We start from the raw sequence: 17,915 nt of genomic DNA on the forward strand, positions 1-17,915 counted from the left end.
ACCCCCTGGGGCTGGACCCAGGCCTAACAGAAAGGATGATTCTGCTGCACATGCTGCCCTAAGGATCTCCAGATCCTCTGGAGATGGAGATGGAGGCAACAGGAAAATATCAGTTCATACATGTAACTGAGGATCTGAGAGCTGAGTTTGAAGCAATGGCTGACATCAAGCTTTGGGGAGATTCAGTGATACTGGTTTGAGTGTATGGAAACACACTAGACATTGGAAGCACCTGCTGATTGTGGAAACTGGAAGGCTAGTCTTCAGCTCTCACTGTATTCCTCCATCCACCTTTCCCCCATTTCACTATAGAAACTTCTCATCAAGATGTTTGGTATTTTGATGAGTTTAACACCATTGTCCAAGGGCCAGATACAGAAAGGTAGTTTTGAAGCAAAAAAACAAACAAAACAGCAACCAAACCAACCAAATCAAAACCAACAGTCTACATTTAGTTGTTCATTTCCATTATTCTAATATGATCCTAGCTGTCTTTATGGCTCTCAAGTTAAGACAGAATATAAAGAACTATAAAGTTTGGAGAGAGGTCAGCCACATGATATACCCTGATACCCTTGTTTTGAGTCTCTCCCTCTCTCCCTTTCTCCCTCTTTCCCTCTCTCTCTCCTTCTCCCTCTCCCTTTCTCTCTCTCTCTGTATGTGTGTGAAAGTGTGTGTGTCTTTCATTCTTTCTGTCTGTCTGTCTGTCTGTCTGTGTGTCAGAACAATGGACTGCCTTGTGTATGGAAAACTTGCAGAAGTTGATTTTCTCTTTCCACCATGTCTGCTTGCAATATTGAACTTAGGTCACTGGGCTTGGTGGCAAGCACCTTTCCCCACTGACCCATCACAGCAGCCCCCTCCACCCTTCTTTAATGCTGACAGACTTCCTTTATGTTGTCTTCCCACCTTGAAAGTCATCTAGCTAGCCTGTCCAGTGAGGCTGACTCTAAAATACAGAGAAGGGAAAGATTTGATCAGAAGTTATGGGAGATGCTCATCAGCGTCCAGGGCAGTAGAACGGTGTCTGCAGTTAGTCATTCTCAACTGGTTTGGTTCTGATAACAGATAACTAGTTGTCAACTTGACGGCCCTGTGCTTCTTTGGCTTTTCATAGTGTGTTCTCAGTGTCACATAATGAATAATTTAGAACGTGCAAGTATAGGGACCTGAGTTCAATCCCCAGGACCCATAAAAATAACCAAACCTGCTGGAAGGTGCATATAATCCCAGCAGTGGGGAGGCAGAGACAGGCTCCTCATCCAACCAGCTTAGCCAAACTGGTGAGTCTCAGGTCTGGGTGAGATATTTGGTCTCTAAAGGCGTGGTAGATCATTCTTAGGAACACCTAAGGTTTCTCTGTGGCTTCCACATATGTGTACATATGTGCATATGGTCCTACCTGCACGTGTTTACATATATTTAATGAATGCACACATCAAGCAATCTTATGTATATCTGCACTGTGACTTCTGTTTATCCCATAACTTACCAAGAACACCTACAATACTTATGCTGTGTTCCAAAAGTTGGAAGTTCACAGAAGGTAGTGTCACATGTAATCAGTGAATATAACATAGGATTACAGCACACATGAAGGCAATGCCAAAAGCACAGTGCATCCTACCCACATTGCCTTGTACTGTGAAAGTCTGGCAAAACAGTTGTTCTTTTCATGGTGCAGATGAGTAAGGGAGAAGTAATGAGACTCAGCAATGTTTCCAAGTATCCTAGTAGTAAGGGGTGAATGGGAGTTAAAACGCAGAGTCTATCTCCCTGGCTGCTGTGGCATGCTGTTTCTCCATTGGCTATTATACAAATGCCTTCCATTTATCCATCAAAGTTAACTTAAAAATGTCTATAGATGCTAGCTACAGATCCATAAGTGGCATTCAATCATTGCTCATATAATTACATTCTTACCAGGCAAGTATATATTAGAAATCAATACCAAAGCCCTAGTAAAATGCTTTGAACTGATAAGATCGTTTCTAAGTTTGTTACAATAATTAGTAGTCTCTGAGATGGTCAAAAGCTTTTGAATTTTCTCCAAGTTCAAAGCTATAGGTCCCCTGTCAAGTCCTGCGTTTTGTTCTGTTTCTTTCTGTATCTTCTACTCCCTACAAGTGAATGATTATATGGCATGTTCTCCAGCCTTTCAAAAGCACTGTGAATTTAAGAAACTTTGGCATTTCTTATGCTCCTACCCTTTTACTACATGTATGCCTCCCCCCATTCTACTCCATGTTTCTTTCTATAATGCTCCTCTCAATTTATCTTCTTAACTTGAGAAATTCAAACTTGTTGACAAGAGTTTTGAGCACAAACCATTTGCTTTAAATGGATCTTTTGTTAATTCCCTGCTCATGGTCCACACTAGAGAATATCTTTCTTTGGAGGTGGTCTTTCTTAGATTTTGATGTATAAAATAAACAAACTATTTCTGTATAACTAAAACAAAAATCATGTACGACTTTTACTCCTTGGAGAAAAGATGCTTTATTATGAAATAGTCGCAACTCTAATTTTATACCACAATGGAACCCACTAGTGAGACGGGATTCCTGAAACACAGTCAGTCACTGTGGTTACTAATTTACTGGCTGGATGTCTTTAAACTTCACTGTGTGGGGGCACTTTACCAGACTCTTTGATGTAGATGAATGTCTCCCGTGCTAGGTACATGATCCTATTTTATTATCAATGTACAGCATGGCTGGACAATAGTAAGAATGGAAAGGGGGTAGAACCATTCTGAAGATGCTTATTGCTCTTCTGAGGTCTTTGAGATGGTCATAGGCACAATGGATTGCTCTAGTTAAGGATTCCTCAAATGAAGCCAGGCACCTAGCCAGTAGTCTTAAGCCAGGATAGCCTGTCATGATGGCACATGCCTTTAGCACCTGGCAGGCACAGGTAGGCAGATCTCTGTGAGTTTGAGGATAGCCTAGTCTATAACACCAAGTTTCAGGTCAGCAGAGCTACAGAGTGAGACACTCTCCAAATTAGATAAATAAATAAATAAATAAATAAATAAATAAATAAATAAATAATCAATGTAAGGCATTTGTACCCTTGATGAACATTTTATGTACCCGATTCTGAAATTACGACATCTTCTGAGAAAATATTACATGGTTTGATTTTTCTTGAATAAATCCTTACAGTATTTAGAATGTTGGGAAAAAATACTTTTTTTTTTTTTTCAGGAAATTCTTTTTTTTTTTTTTCCATTTTTTATTAGGTATTTAGCTCATTTACATTTCCAATGCTATACCAAAAGTCCCCCATATCCACCCACCCCCACTCCCCTGCCCCCCCACTCCCCCTTTTTGGCCCTGGTGTTCCCCTGTACTGGGGCATATAAAGTTTGCAAGTCCAATGGGCCTCTCTTTCCAGTGATGGCCGACTAGGCCATCTTTTGATATATATGCAGCTAGAGTCAAGAGCTCCGGGGTACTGGTTAGCTCATAATGTTGTTCCACCTATAGGGTTGCAGATCCCTTTAGCTCCTTGGCTACTTTCTCTAGCTCCTCCATTGGGAGCCCTATGATCCATCCATTAGCTGACTGTGAGCATCCACTTCTGTGTTTGCTGGGCCCCGGCATAGTCTCACAAGACACAGCTACATCTGCGTCCTTTCAATAAAATCTTGCTAGTGTATGCAATGGTGTCAGCGTTTGGATGCTGATTATGGGGTGGATCCCTGGATATGGCAGTCTCTACATGGTCCATCCTTTCATCTCAGCTCCAAACTCCGTCTCTGTAACTCCTTCCATGGGTGTTTTGTTCCCAAATCTAAGGAGGGGCATAGTGTCCACACTTCAGTCTTCATTCTTCTTGAGTTTCATGTGTTTAGCAAATTATATCTTATATCTTGGGTATCCTAGGTTTGGGGCTAATATCCACTTATCAGTGAATACATATTGTGTGAGTTTCTTTGTGAATGTGTTACCTCACTCAGGATGATGCCCTCCAGGTCCATCCATTTGGCTAGGAATTTCATAAATTCATTCTTTTTAATAGCTGAGTAGTACTCCATTGTGTAGATGTACCACATTTTCTGTATCCATTCCTCTGTTGAGGGGCATCTAGGTTCTTTCCAGCTTCTGGCTATTATAAATAAGGCTGCTATGAACATAGTGGAGCATGTGTCCTTCTTACCTGTTGGGGCATCTTCTGGATATATGCCCAGGAGAGGTATTGCTGGATCCTCCGGTAGTACTATGTCCAGTTTTCTGAGGAACCGCCAGACTGATTTCCAGAGTGGTTGTACAAGCCTGCACTCCCACCAACAATGGAGGAGTGTTCCTCTTTCTCCACATCCTCGCCAGCATCTGCTGTCACCTGAATTTTTGATCTTAGCCATTCTGACTGGTGTGAGGTGGAATCTCAGGGTTGTTTTGATTTGCATTTCCCTGATGATTAAGGATGTTGAACATTTTTTCAAGTGCTTCTCTGCCATTCGGTATTCCTCAGGTGAGAATTCTTTGTTCAGTTCTGAGCCCCATTTTTTAATGGGGTTATTTGATTTTCTGAAGTCCACCTTCTTGAGTTCTTTATATATGTTGGATATTAGTCCCCTATCTGATTTAGGATAGGTAAAGATCCTTTCCCAATCTGTTGGTGGTCTTTTTGTCTTATTGACGGTGTCTTTTGCCTTGCAGAAACTTTGGAGTTTCATTAGGTCCCATTTGTCAATTCTCGATCTTACAGCACAAGCCATTGCTGTTCTGTTCAGGAATTTTTCCCCTGTGCCCATATCTTCAAGGCTTTTCCCCACTTTCTCCTCTATAAGTTTCAGTGTCTCTGGTTTTATGTGAAGTTCCTTGATCCACTTAGATTTGACCTTAGTACAAGGAGATAAGTATGGATCGATTCGCATTCTTCTACACGATAACAACCAGTTGTGCCAGCACCAATTGTTGAAAATGCTGTCTTTCTTCCACTGGATGGTTTTAGCTCCCTTGTCGAAGATCAAGTGACCATAGGTGTGTGGGTTCATTTCTGGGTCTTCAATTCTATTCCATTGGTCTACTTGTCTGTCTCTATACCAGTACCATGCAGTTTTTATCACAATTGCTCTGTAGTAAAGCTTTAGGTCTGGGATGGTGATTCCGCCGGAAGTTCTTTTATCCTTGAGAAGACTTTTTGCTATCCTAGGTTTTTTGTTATTCCAGACAAATTTGCAAATTGCTCCTTCCAATTCGTTGAAGAATTGAGTTGGAATTTTGATGGGGATTGCATTGAATCTGTAGATTGCTTTTGGCAAGATAGCCATTTTTACAATGTTGATCCTGCCAATCCATGAGCATGGGAGATCTTTCCATCTTCTGAGATCTTCCTTAATTTCTTTCTTCAGAGATTTGAAGTTTTTATCATACAGATCTTTCACTTCCTTAGTTAGAGTCACGCCAAGATATTTTATATTATTTGTGACTATTGAGAAGGGTGTTGTTTCCCTAATTTCTTTCTCAGCCTGTTTATTCTTTGTATAGAGAAAGGCCATTGACTTGTTTGAGTTTATTTTATATCCAGCTACTTCACCGAAGCTGTTTATCAGGTTTAGGAGTTCTCTGGTAGAATTTTTAGGGTCACTTATATATACTATCATATCATCTGCAAAAAGTGATATTTTGACTTCCTCTTTTCCAATTTGTATCCCCTTGATCTCCTTTTGTTGTCGAATTGCTCTGGCTAATACTTCAAGTACTATGTTGAAAAGGTAGGGAGAAAGTGGGCAGCCTTGTCTAGTCCCTGATTTTAGTGGGATTGCTTCCAGCTTCTCTCCATTTACTTTGATGTTGGCTACTGGTTTGCTGTAGATTGCTTTTATCATGTTTAGGTATGGGCCTTGAATTCCTGATCTTTCCAAAACTTTTATCATGAATGGGTGTTGGATCTTGTCAAATGCTTTTTCTGCATCTAACGAGATGATCATGTGGTTTTTGTCTTTGAGTTTGTTTATATAATGGATTACATTGATGGATTTTCGTATATTAAACCATCCCTGCATTCCTGGAATAAAACCTACTTGGTCAGGATGGATGATTGCTTTAATGTGTTCTTGGATTCGGTTAGCGAGAATTTTATTGAGGATTTTTGCATCGATATTCATAAGAGAAATTGGTCTGAAGTTCTCTATCTTTGTTGGGTCTTTCTGTGGTTTAGGTATCAGAGTAATAGTGGCTGCATAAAATGAGTTGGGTAGAGTACCTTCTACTTCTATTTTGTGAAATAGTTTGTGCAGAATTGGAATTAGATCTTCTTTGAAGGTCTGGTAGAACTCTGCACTAAACCCATCTGGTCCTGGGCTTTTTTTGGTTGGGAGACTATTAATAACTGCTTCTATTTCTTTAGGTGATATGGGACTGTTTAGATGGTCAACTTGATCCTGATTCAACTTTGGTACCTGGTATCTGTCCAGAAATTTGTCCATTTCGTCCAGGTTTTCCAGTTTTGTTGAGTATAGCCTTTTGTAGAAGGATCTGATGGTGTTTTGGATTTCTTCAGGATCTGTTGTTATGTCTCCCTTTTCATTTCTGATTTTGTTAATTAGGATTTTGTCCCTGTGCCCTTTAGTGAGTCTAGCTAAGGGTTTATCTATCTTGTTGATTTTCTCAAAGAACCAACTCCTCGTTTGGTTAATTCTTTGAATAGTTCTTCTTGTTTCCACTTGGTTGATTTCACCCCTGAGTTTGATTATTTCCTGCTGTCTACTCCTCTTGGGTGAATTTGCTTCCTTTTTTTCTAGGGCTTTTAGATGTGTTGTCAAGCTGCTAGTATGTGCTGTCTCCCGTTTCTTCTTGGAGGCACTCAACGCTATGAGTTTCCCTCTTAGAAATGCTTTCATTGTGTCCCATAGGTTTGGGTACGTTGTGGCTTCATTTTCATTAAACTCTAAAAAGTCTTTAATTTCTTTCTTTATTCCTTCCTTGACCAAGGTATCATTGAGAAGAGTGTTATTCAGTTTCCACGTGAATGTTGGCTTTCCATTATTTATGTTGTTATTGAAGATCAGTCTTAGGCCATGGTGGTCTGATAGGATACATGGGACAATTTCAATATTTTTGTATCTATTGAGGCCTGTTTTGTGACCAATTATATGGTCAATTTTGGAGAAGGTCCCGTGAGGTGCTGAGAAGAAGGTATATCCTTTTGTTTTAGGATAAAATGTTCTGTAGATATCTGTCAGGTCCATTTGTTTCATAACTTCTGTTAGTTTCACTCTGTCCCTGTTTAGTTTCTGTTTCCACGATCTGTCCTTTGAAGAAAGTGGTGTGTTGAAGTCTCCCACTATTATTGTGTGAGGTGCAATGTATGCTTTGAGCTTTACTAAAGTGTCTCTAATGAATGTGGCTGCCCTTGCATTTGGTGCGTAGATATTCAGAATTGAGAGTTCCTCTTGGAGGATTTTACCTTTGATGAGTATGAAGTGTCCCTCCTTGTCTTTTTTGATAACTTTGGGTTGGAAGTCGATTTTATCCGATATTAAAATGGCTACTCCAGCTTGTTTCTTCAGTCCATTTGCTTGGAAAATTGTTTTCCAGCCTTTCACTCTGAGGTAGTGTCTGTCTTTTTCCCTGAGATGGGTTTCCTGTAAGCAGCAGAATGTTGGGTCCTGTTTGTGTAGCCAGTCTGTTAGTCTATGTCTTTTTATTGGGGAATTGAGTCCATTGATATTAAGAGATATTAAGGAAAAGTAATTGTTGCTCCCTTTTATTTTTGTTGTTAGAGTTGGCATTCTGTTCTTGTGGCTGTCTTCTTTTTGGTTTGTTGAATGATTACTTTCTTGGTTGTTCTAGGGCGTGATTTCCGTCCTTGTATTGCTTCTTTTCTGTTATTATCCTTTGAAGGGCTGGATTCGTGGAAAGATATTGTGTGAACTTGGTTTTGTCGTGGAATACTTTGGTTTCTCCATCTATGGTAATTGAGAGTTTGGCCGGGTATAGTAGCCTGGGCTGGCATTTGTGTTCTCTTAGTGTCTGTATAACATCTGTCTAGGCTCTTCTGGCTTTCATAGTCTCTGGTGAAAAGTCTGGTGTAATTCTGATAGGCCTTCCTTTATATGTTACTTGACCTTTCTCCCTTACTGCTTTTAATATTCTATCTTTATTTAGTGCATTTGTTGTTCTGATTATTATGTGTCGGGAGGAATTTCTTTTCTGGTCCAGTCTATTTGGAGTTCTGTAGGCTTCTTGTATGATCATGGGCATCTCTTTTTTTATGTTTGGGAAGTTTTCTTCTATTATTTTGTTGAAGATATTAGCTGGCCCTTTAAGTTGAAAATCTTCATTCTCATCAATTCCTATTATCCGTAGGTTTGGTCTTCTCATTGTGTCCTGGATTACCTGGATGTTTTGAGTTAGGATCCTTTTGCATTTTGTATTTTCTTTGACTGTTGTGTCGATGTTCTCTATGGAATCTTCTGCACCTGAGATTCTCTCTTCCATTTCTTGTATTCTGTTGCTGATGCTCGCATCTATGGTTCCAGATCTCTTTCCTAGGGTTTCTATCTCCAGCGTTGCCTCGCTTTGGGTTTTCTTTATTGTGTCTACTTCCCCTTTTAGTTCTAGTATGGTTTTGTTCATTTCCATCACCTGTTTGGCTGTGTTTTCCTGCTTTTCTTTAAGAGCCTGTAACTCTTTAGCAGTGCTCTCCTGTAAATCTTTAAGTGACTTATGAAAGTCCTTCTTGATGTCCTCTATCATCATCATGAGAAATGTTTTTAAATCTGGGTCTAGATTTTCGGTTGTGTTGGGGTGCCCAGGACTAGGTGGGGTGGGAGTGCTGCGTTCTGATGATGGTGAGTGGTCTTGATTTCTGTTAGTAGGATTCTTACGTTTGCCTTTCGCCATATGGTAATCTCTGAAGCTAGCTGTTTTAGTTGTCACTGTTAAGAGCTTGTTCTTCAGGTGACTCTGTTAGCCTCTATGAGCAGACCTGGAGGGTAGCACTCTCCTTAGTTTCAGTGGGCAGAGTATTCTCTGCAGGCAAGCTCTCTTCTTGCAAGGCAGGTACCCAGATATCTGGTGTTCGAACCAGACTCCTGGCAGAATTTGTGTTCCACTCACTAGAGGTCTTAGGATCACGTGTGGAATCCTGTGTGGGCCCTTGCGGGTGTCAGGCGACTCAGCTGGCAAGGTAGCCCGGGGCTCGAGTGGAGTGGAAGGGGTTTGTGCCCCAGATCAAGCCCGGGTAGCCTGCTTCCCTATGTACCACAGTCTCAAGTTCCGCGTGATTGGATTGGGGCAGGCACTGTGATCCACTCACCAGAGGTCTTAGGGTCCCGTGGGGAGTCCCGTGTGGGCCCTTGCGGGTGTTGGGCAAGACTCTGCTGGCAAGGTAGCCCGGGGCTCGAGTCTCGAGTCGAGCGGAAGGGCGAAAAAATACTTTTTGAATCCAGATTAGAAGCTATATTAAATTAAACAAAATTTAATCTTGTTTAACTATTTGTAAAAATTCAAAATATTTGTGTAACTTTAAAAAAATTAGTTTGTTTTTGGTTTTGCTTGGGTATAAAAGGCTTTAAACTTTCTTGGTAAAGGTTCTACCAATAAGCTATATCATATCCTTCATCCATCTTTTAAATCATCGAGAATGTTATGGCTAATTATGATGTCATCATAGTGTAAAGTCATATTCAAAGATTCTTAAAAGGTAGATAGGTTACAATAAGCAGATTAGTTTTTAGTAATAATGCTTGTATTATTCTAGCATGAGGTGCACTGTCTGTCATCTTAGGTAATGAGGTGACAACCTTCTGTACCCAATTTTGAGAAATAAGTACTTGCACTCATTTGGAAGAACGGAACCTATAATAGTCTTTCAAGGTGCTATGGTAATTATTAATATTTTGGAAGCTTTCTTAACAAAAGTTAATTGTGTGTGTGTGTGTGTGTGTGTGTGTGTGTGTGTGTGTGTGTGTGTGTGTGTGGTGAGCCTATAGTGATGTATAGACAAGGCTCTTCTGTGGAAGGGGGGCAATTTACTTCTGAAAGTTTAAAGTCTTTCATCTAATCAATATGTTTGTACTCTTTTGTGTATGTTGTAGATGCTAATGTAACTTTCTCAAAACTCACTGTAAAACAGTAAGTTTAGGCTGTAATTAACATTGATTGAACTTGCAGATTTGAGTAAATTATGGCTGAAATACTCCAACCTACTCAAACCATAAGCAAATTTCTCATGATGTAGGTCTGCTTCAGAGAGAGCTATGTGATGTCAGTGGTTAATGTTAGAGTGATAAAAAGACTCTTCCCCCACTTTACTGCGTGCTGTGCTGTACACAAAGCTGATGTGTTGGAGTCGATTTTATATTGGAATATCTGAGGCTTTTCTCCCTCCTTCCCTCTGGCTGGATTTTTCTTTGTTGCAAAGCCTAATGCATACTTCCCAATATCAGTCCTTTACCATCACACAAAATCTCTTTGGCTCAGCAAAGTCTTTAAATTTAACAAAAGTTAACATGATTGGAATGACTCTGTCATGCCAACAGTCTCCTGACAAATGCTTTTTAATATTTGGATTTGACTATAATTAAGTTTTCCAAGAACTCTATCTTTGTTCTGATTTTAATAATGTTACTAGATGACCCTTCAAGTTTATTATATTGCAGCATTTTGTGTTTTTTAAAAAAATTGCATAGTCACATACCAATTTTCAAAATGATAAGTACTAGCCAGAATGATATGTTATGAAATAGGCATACTACAGCTAAGAGTAAAACAGAAGCCAACATTAAAAAAAAAAAATCTCAATGCCTTATGTGTTAACTGCTTTAAACGTACTCTTATCTGTGCTGAATGTTACAATATGTATGAGAACCATACATATAAACAGAATTTTAGACTCTAAACCTTGATGTGATTTACTGGCACATCCTTCCTTCTTGATAAACTATATACAAATAGGAGATACCTTTTATCTTACAGTGATGAACTCTGAGAGCTAGAATATGGGCTGTGGGATCCTTTGTAATAGTGTTCTATCCACCACTGGAGAATGTCAGATTAAAGAAATTCATGATCATGCGCATCGTTGACAGCACTGTCTTCTGTGTGAAGTTCTATTTCTTCTATACCTCAAACACAATGTACTTGGATGAGTGAGACTCTTCTGGTCTTAGCGAAGTAGAATTAGAGACAAAGATAGATGATAGATAGATAGATAGATAGATAGATAGATAGATAGATAGATAGATAGGTAGATAGATAGATAAATGGCACAATTATCGTTAACTGCCTGACAGACAGCTCAGTACCTAGTTCTTCAAGTTCAACTTTTAGTTATGACTCAGATAACTTAAAGGAACAGCTGAAGATTTCCAGAGCTAGAAGTCATCTCAGACTTGAACATTCTTCCATTTCATCTCAATCCTTTCTTTAAATCTTGTGTCAGGAACGTGCTCTAAAGAAAAGGGACATATGAAGCTAAGGGAAAGGTTAACATTCTAACTTTTGGGTGATAATTGAGCCCTGAACTCTATATGTTTGGGTAGATACAAATGCCACCAACTTGTCATAAGGGCCAAGGATATGTCAGGTAGAATATAATTTGGAGAATTTTTGAGTAGGTATGACATCTTACAGATGAACAAGTTCACTATGACAAGCAGGTTGGTATTAATATTCATTCCACATTCATATTATACATAATAGGTACAGAGCACAGTAAGTAGCTGGAGAATAGTAGATAGGAGTAGAAAATAAATCTACTTTTGGAGATTAGAATTCTGCTGGCCACTAAAGACCTCAGATTGCAACACTGTCCTTTCTTTTTTAATGGCACAAGTTTTCTCTGGACACCATTTAAAAGCAACCTCCAGGCCTATTCCACTAAGGTTGACTCTAGAAGGCTATCTGCTTTATGTCTCTAGGTAAATCCTGAAGAAGAGAGCAGATTGGTGAGGGCAGTGCTCCTGGCAGAGGTGGGAGTGGACTCCAACAGAAACTCCAAGACACTGGGCAAACATTTCATGTGCTTTCTAGATCTCCAACTGTGTTTAATTCTCATTGTGTACAGCAAGGAATTCTATGTCTTAAGGTCAATGATCGATTAAGCAGTAAAAAAAATAAAATAAAAAACCTCTATAATTTTGTTTAATCTTATACTAAGAATGTGTTTCATAAGAGTAAGTTTAGGTTACCCATAAAACCAAATGAAAAAAATTTGAATATAAAAAGATCTAGATAAATTATTTATAATACTAATTTTCTTCTCCTGCGTGTGTATGTATACAACAAGTATGTGATGTTTATGTTCATGTTTGCATGTGTGAATGTGAGTAAATATTCTTGGCATACTCATGGAGGTCAGAGAATTCCATGGGGTTTGGCTCCCTACCTTGCTAGAAGCAGGACTGCTTTGTTGTTTGCAGCTATGGAAGCCTGGCTCACTGGAACATTAGTCTTGTGGATTAACTATCTCTGTCTCCCACTTCGCCAAACAGAACTGCAGACTACCAAGCCTGGCCTACTTTCTATTGAAAGAGAAGGGGATGGGGATGGGGAGGGGGAGGGGGAAGGGGAGGGGGAGGGGGAGGGGGAGGGGAGGGGAGATTGATTGTGACTCATAGTCTCTCAGATAAGGAAAAAGCCAGGGATTTTTCTTCCATGGTTCCTTCAACAACTATACCTTAGTTAGTCTGACAGGCTTTTGCTCTTCTCATGTATATAGACGACAATGTTAAAGACTTAATGATTTTGAATACACAGCTCTGAATGGACAGAGGTGTTCTCATCTTGTTCATGGCTGTTACACATTGTCAGACATTAAACCCTGGGTCCAGGAAGGGGGGTCAAGCAAAGTTTGAGATGATGAGAAAAGATTGTTTAGCAGTTCAAAGCTGCTCAAGAGCTTTTTGGTATCTCTTCCTTTGACCTGACAAGAAATAATTGACTGAAGTAATTATGAAGGACACTAAAAAATTGGGCTTCGTTTTCTATAAGCAGCAACATACATCACCTTCCTATTTAGGATCTACTTCTGTAAGACACCTGAATCTGGGCCTCCGCTCAAGTCCCGGGATGAGCTGGCCGGTACCCCAATGACCAGAGAGAAAACCACACCTGATGCAAACTGCAAGAGGTTTTATTATCAGCTAGCTGAGGAAGAACTCCTCACACCATGCAGGGCAGGGGAGTTCTGCCCTGAGTGGTGACAGTAGGGGGCTTTTAACAGCTAGCTGAGGATTGGTGACAGTAGGGGGCTTTTAACAGCTAGCTGAGGATTGGGAGGAGTTGGGAGGAGTTGGGCAGAGTTCTTTCTGAATTTTTATCTCAGTGTCCTAGGCACAGGAAGCCAGGCAAGTTCCTGGCTGGGTCTTTTACAATTATTGCATCTCTGGTTGTAAAGTATAGAAACAAAAAGGCTTTTTGCTGGCTATAGAGAACAAAGAGCTTCTTTCTAGCTGTATTTTTAGAGATCAGGGCAAACAAGCTTGGGGAAATGTTTTAGGGGCTTTACCTTTCAGCTGGGGTCTCACACTTCAACATTCTTTCAGAAAATTCTTGAAAATATGACATCATCAAGTGTATGCTTAGCACCATCTGCAGATATTTTAAAACAGACATGAAGCTGAACCCAGTGGCATTGACCTATTAGCTCAGCTTCTCTGCAGATACAGGATCTTAAGTTTAAGGCTTGCATGGGGTACAGACATGAACAATATAGTGAGACCTCCTCTCCAAATAAGTAGTCAAATGATGGACAGTTTTATAGCTTGGCTAGCATAGCTTGTACAAGACCCTGGGTTCAACCCTCAGTACAATATAACAAAGAAAAAAACAAAAAATGTCTCTGGTGTCATGGAGCTGTCATTAATGATGCAGATGACCGCAGGTTTTCTCCTTATCTGACCCATTCCTTTTGCCAAGTAGGTTCTGACAATGAAACACTGACACATCACACACACGCACACACACACACACACACACAGAGAGAGAGAGAGAGAGAGAGAGAGAGAGAGAGAGAGAGACAGAGACAGAGACAGAGACAGAGACAGAGAGAGAGAGAGAGAGAGAGAGAGAGAGAGAGAGAGAGAGAGAGAGGTGATTTCACTAAAAAGAAAGATGATTTTAGAGGAATAACCTAAGTTTAAGAGTTTAAAATGGCCAGTTCTTCAGAGGCTAACACAGAAGATCTAGCCAGTTTTTATACTCAAAAATGTAGTTTTCAGCTTTAGATCCCCTTCATACTGAGTTACAGTATTCCTTGCCATAGGCACATCTTCAGAAATTCTCCTAGAGATGCTGTAAAATGGAAAGGGGACTTCATGTATTTATTTTTTATTTCTCTTTTTTTATTAGATATTTTCTTTATTTACATCTCAAATGTTATCCCCTTTCCTAGTTTCCCCTCCAAAAACTCCCTATTCCTTCCCCCCTCTCTTAGCCAGCCATATTTAACCTTAATTTCCTCTTCTGACCTAGGTGGTAGTAATATCTTCTCTCTTGACTCATTTCAAGGACTTGATTAAATTATCAGTAAAAATTATCTGAAGTGCTCTGGAAATACTGGCTGCCCTGCTAAAGTCACTACCACCTCTGGGTTTCAGTTTTGACTGTAATTAGAGATGAACATGTGTTAGAAGGGCTTAAGAGTTATAATGGTAGAAATGCTTAGCAATTGCAGTACTGTATGTACTAGACACTACTGTAACATCACACAGCTCCTGACAGATTTGACCCCATAACTGCACTCCAACATAGGGTCTCGTGTCCCTTCCAGAAACTGAGGTCCTGATATCTAAGTCACTTGTCCCTCAGATCAATTTAGAAGCGGTAGAACTAGGTATATGCCTTCTTGGGAATGTATTTTTTGTGGGTCATTGAAAGAGTATATATATATATATATATATATATAGTGTGTGTGTGTGTGTATGTGTACATATATATGTAAATATATAATATATATATACACATACACACTATATGTATATAATATATATATATACACACATACTATATGCATACACTATATTTATATTTTATATATATACACACACACATATATATATATACATACATATACATACATATATATATATGAACATGATTCCAATATGGGTACACAACACATGTTGGTGAAAGTGATTTTTCAACACTGGCTCATATGTTTTCTAAAATCTAGTATAGTGCTCTCTTGACAGTGTGGTGCTCTAACAATGACCTTGTTCTCTTCCTTTCAGCCTGTGAGGCGGAAGCCGGTAAAGTGTACCAGGTGTCCTCTGCGGAGCATATGCAGCCTTTCAAGGAAAACATGGAGCAGTTTATCAGTCAAGGTAACCTGCAGAGCTGGCTTGCCCGCCTGGGGCAGACAAGACCTGTAGCCACCATCTGTTTCCATGTGAATCTGCTTCCGTGCGAATCTGTTTCAATGCGAATTTAAATGAGATTATTTTGGCATTGCTGAAACAACAACAAACCCCCAAATATCTAAACAAACAAGGCTTGGGTTAATCGCATCACAGGCATTTGAGGCTAATAATTCGCTAACTGGGCTATTTTGTGGCTAGTCTTCATTGTTATTGGATGGTGTTTTGTGGACAACACACCAGTGCACAGTCCAGCATGGCTGAGTAAGGGGCTGTGTGACACAGTTCCTGCCCCTGGAGCATCACAAGACCTTTGATCTCTGCACATGGGCTGATGGTTGCTGTTGCCCCGATGCTAGTCTGCTGTCTCTTCTATTTTATTTTCAATCTCTTTTTCTGGGGAATATACTTCCCCAATTATGCAGGAGTTAATCACTCCATAATTAATGAAACAGATGCGGCTCTTGGGAATGCGAGATGGAGGTGTTCATGAGGCTGTGGGGGATGAGGAACAGGCCTCCCGCTTGGCCCTAAGAGCCATGGGAAAGGATCTGGACAACCTAGCCACAGGCACCATAAAAGCCTATAGCTCTTCATAGAAATTGTTTCATAGCAAGACTTAGTCTTGAATTTGGAATTATGAGGAGATTCATAATCCAATGACTGATCCAATGACTGGTGCATTAGTTAGCCAGGGTAAACTAGGGGACATCAAAGATAGAACGTTAAAGTGGTCTCACGAAGAAAAAGCATGGATAGGAAAAGAAGAAGAAATCTATACAAAACTAGCAAATGATTGAGTTATCTTACAGGAGGAAGGCTTGCATATGATTCAGAAACAAATAATATTAGAAGGAGTGGAATGAGTCCATGGAATTGCTAGGATAAACAAGGATTAGCGAATTAAAAGGTGATGTATAAGCATATAAAAGGCTAATATTTTGTTTTCCTGGCTACTTGTAGGTAGGGTTGGTGTTGACAGTGCCTAGAGAGATATCAGAGAGAGCTAGCTGCTTTACTTCCATACATTGTAAAACTTTGTAAGAAATTATTTTAACCTTAGTAGTGTGCCAACCTTCTGCTCTTATATGAAAATACTTTCTAAAGACTGCTGTACCGGGAAACTGCAAGAGCTGGCTCAGCTACCATGAAGACCAAGCTGTGTGAAAACTATGAGGGACCGAGCTTTCGTTCTGTGTTTACTTTATGTTTTAAGGAAGCAGGAGTTGAGACTAATGATCCAGAATTCTTAAAAATTAAGTAAATTTAAAGATTTCTAAAGAATTATTAACAGTGCTTAAAGCCTTGATGATGAAGCTTTAAAAAAGAAAGGGCTGGGGTCAGGCTCTCTGGTTATGAGAAGGAAGAAAGGAGAAGAAGGAAGGAAGATGAGAATCCTCGGGCAAAGAGGGCGCACTTGACCTAACAGCTAACATCCACTGTTGACTCACAGTCATTATTGGATCAGTGCTCCTCCCATTCCTGCCTTCCTCAGGACCCTCCTCATGGCTGAGGCTGGATCTCAGCATACCATTACTTTCAATAGTTTGTATTTTAAAGGCACAAATACTTTGTGCTTTTATTTTTAAAATTCGGTATTTTGTGAGGTATGTTTTTCTTTTTATTGCTGTTGTTTTTTGGTTTTATTTTTGTTTTTTGTCTTTTTTTTTTTTTTACAGTGACACAGATTGAATTGGGTCCTTGCATACATGGTAGACAAATGCTCTTCCACTGAGCTACATCTCCCACCCATTTTCTTACGATTCAACTCTGCTTATGACCTCAGCACAATGTGGTAGTTATTTGCTTTGTCAAAACATTGTACCCAAAGAATAAAGTCCATCGGTGTCTTTTAAATCTTCAGAACACCATCTGCTATTTTTGTGGAATGAATTAATACCTCTAGATACTTAATACTTTTATTTCATAGGGCGTAAATATTATATCACTGGTGATTTCTACATTCTGAAGTCATAAACATAGATGGAAAAAGTCTGAGGATACTAAAAGACTTTTGTTTTGTTTTGTTTTCTTTCTTTTTCCTTTTTTTCTCTCACTGTTTGAAGTCATTGAAACTTACAAATATATCAAAGCATTTACAACTCAAAACATTTCAGGCCTGGAATGTAACTTCTCTTCTGAAGATCAGATTTATATCATGCCATGCTCTGGGAAGGATTTTGTTCTTTGAGGAATTCTCCTAGAGGCGAGTGTCACATAAGACTGAGGCCAAATAGTACTCACAAGGCCGGGTCTGTCCTCTCTGTACTCGACTATGCCTTTCATAGCTTGTTCAAGTGTCACTGGCCATGACTTACAAAGAATGAGCCATGGCTCCATTTAACCAGCATAAGCCCAACTTCCCTTCGATGGAAAACTACTGCTTTAAAGATCATCATGTAGACTGAAAGAGCACTGTTGCGATTCCTGAACCAACACGATTATCACTCTCACATTCAACTCTATATGAACAAAGGTAGAAATCTCATTCATTCCTAAAGTGTTCTTCCTCCAAAATAATAGTCTTGTGGTTAGGTGTCACAGGACTCTTTTTTTTTTTCCCAAGACAGGGTTTCTCTGTATAGCCCTGGCTGTCCTG

General features: G+C 39.6%; 1 protein-coding gene across 2 annotated transcripts in view; it reads left to right on the forward strand.

Moving 5' to 3' along the window:
- Positions 1-17,915, forward strand: part of Fmn2 (formin 2) — a 320,978-nt gene that overhangs the window by 202,903 nt on the left and 100,160 nt on the right. For both annotated transcript variants that reach the window (XM_030255545.1, NM_019445.2), the window contains one exon: positions 15,191-15,283. In XM_030255545.1, coding sequence (XP_030111405.1) covers positions 15,191-15,283 — 93 coding nt within the window. The remainder of the gene's footprint in view (positions 1-15,190; positions 15,284-17,915) is intronic.

The sequence above is a fragment of the Mus musculus genome, chromosome 1 (genome assembly GCF_000001635.26).
Source record: "Mus musculus strain C57BL/6J chromosome 1, GRCm38.p6 C57BL/6J".
Classification (NCBI taxonomy): Eukaryota; Metazoa; Chordata; class Mammalia; order Rodentia; family Muridae; genus Mus; species Mus musculus.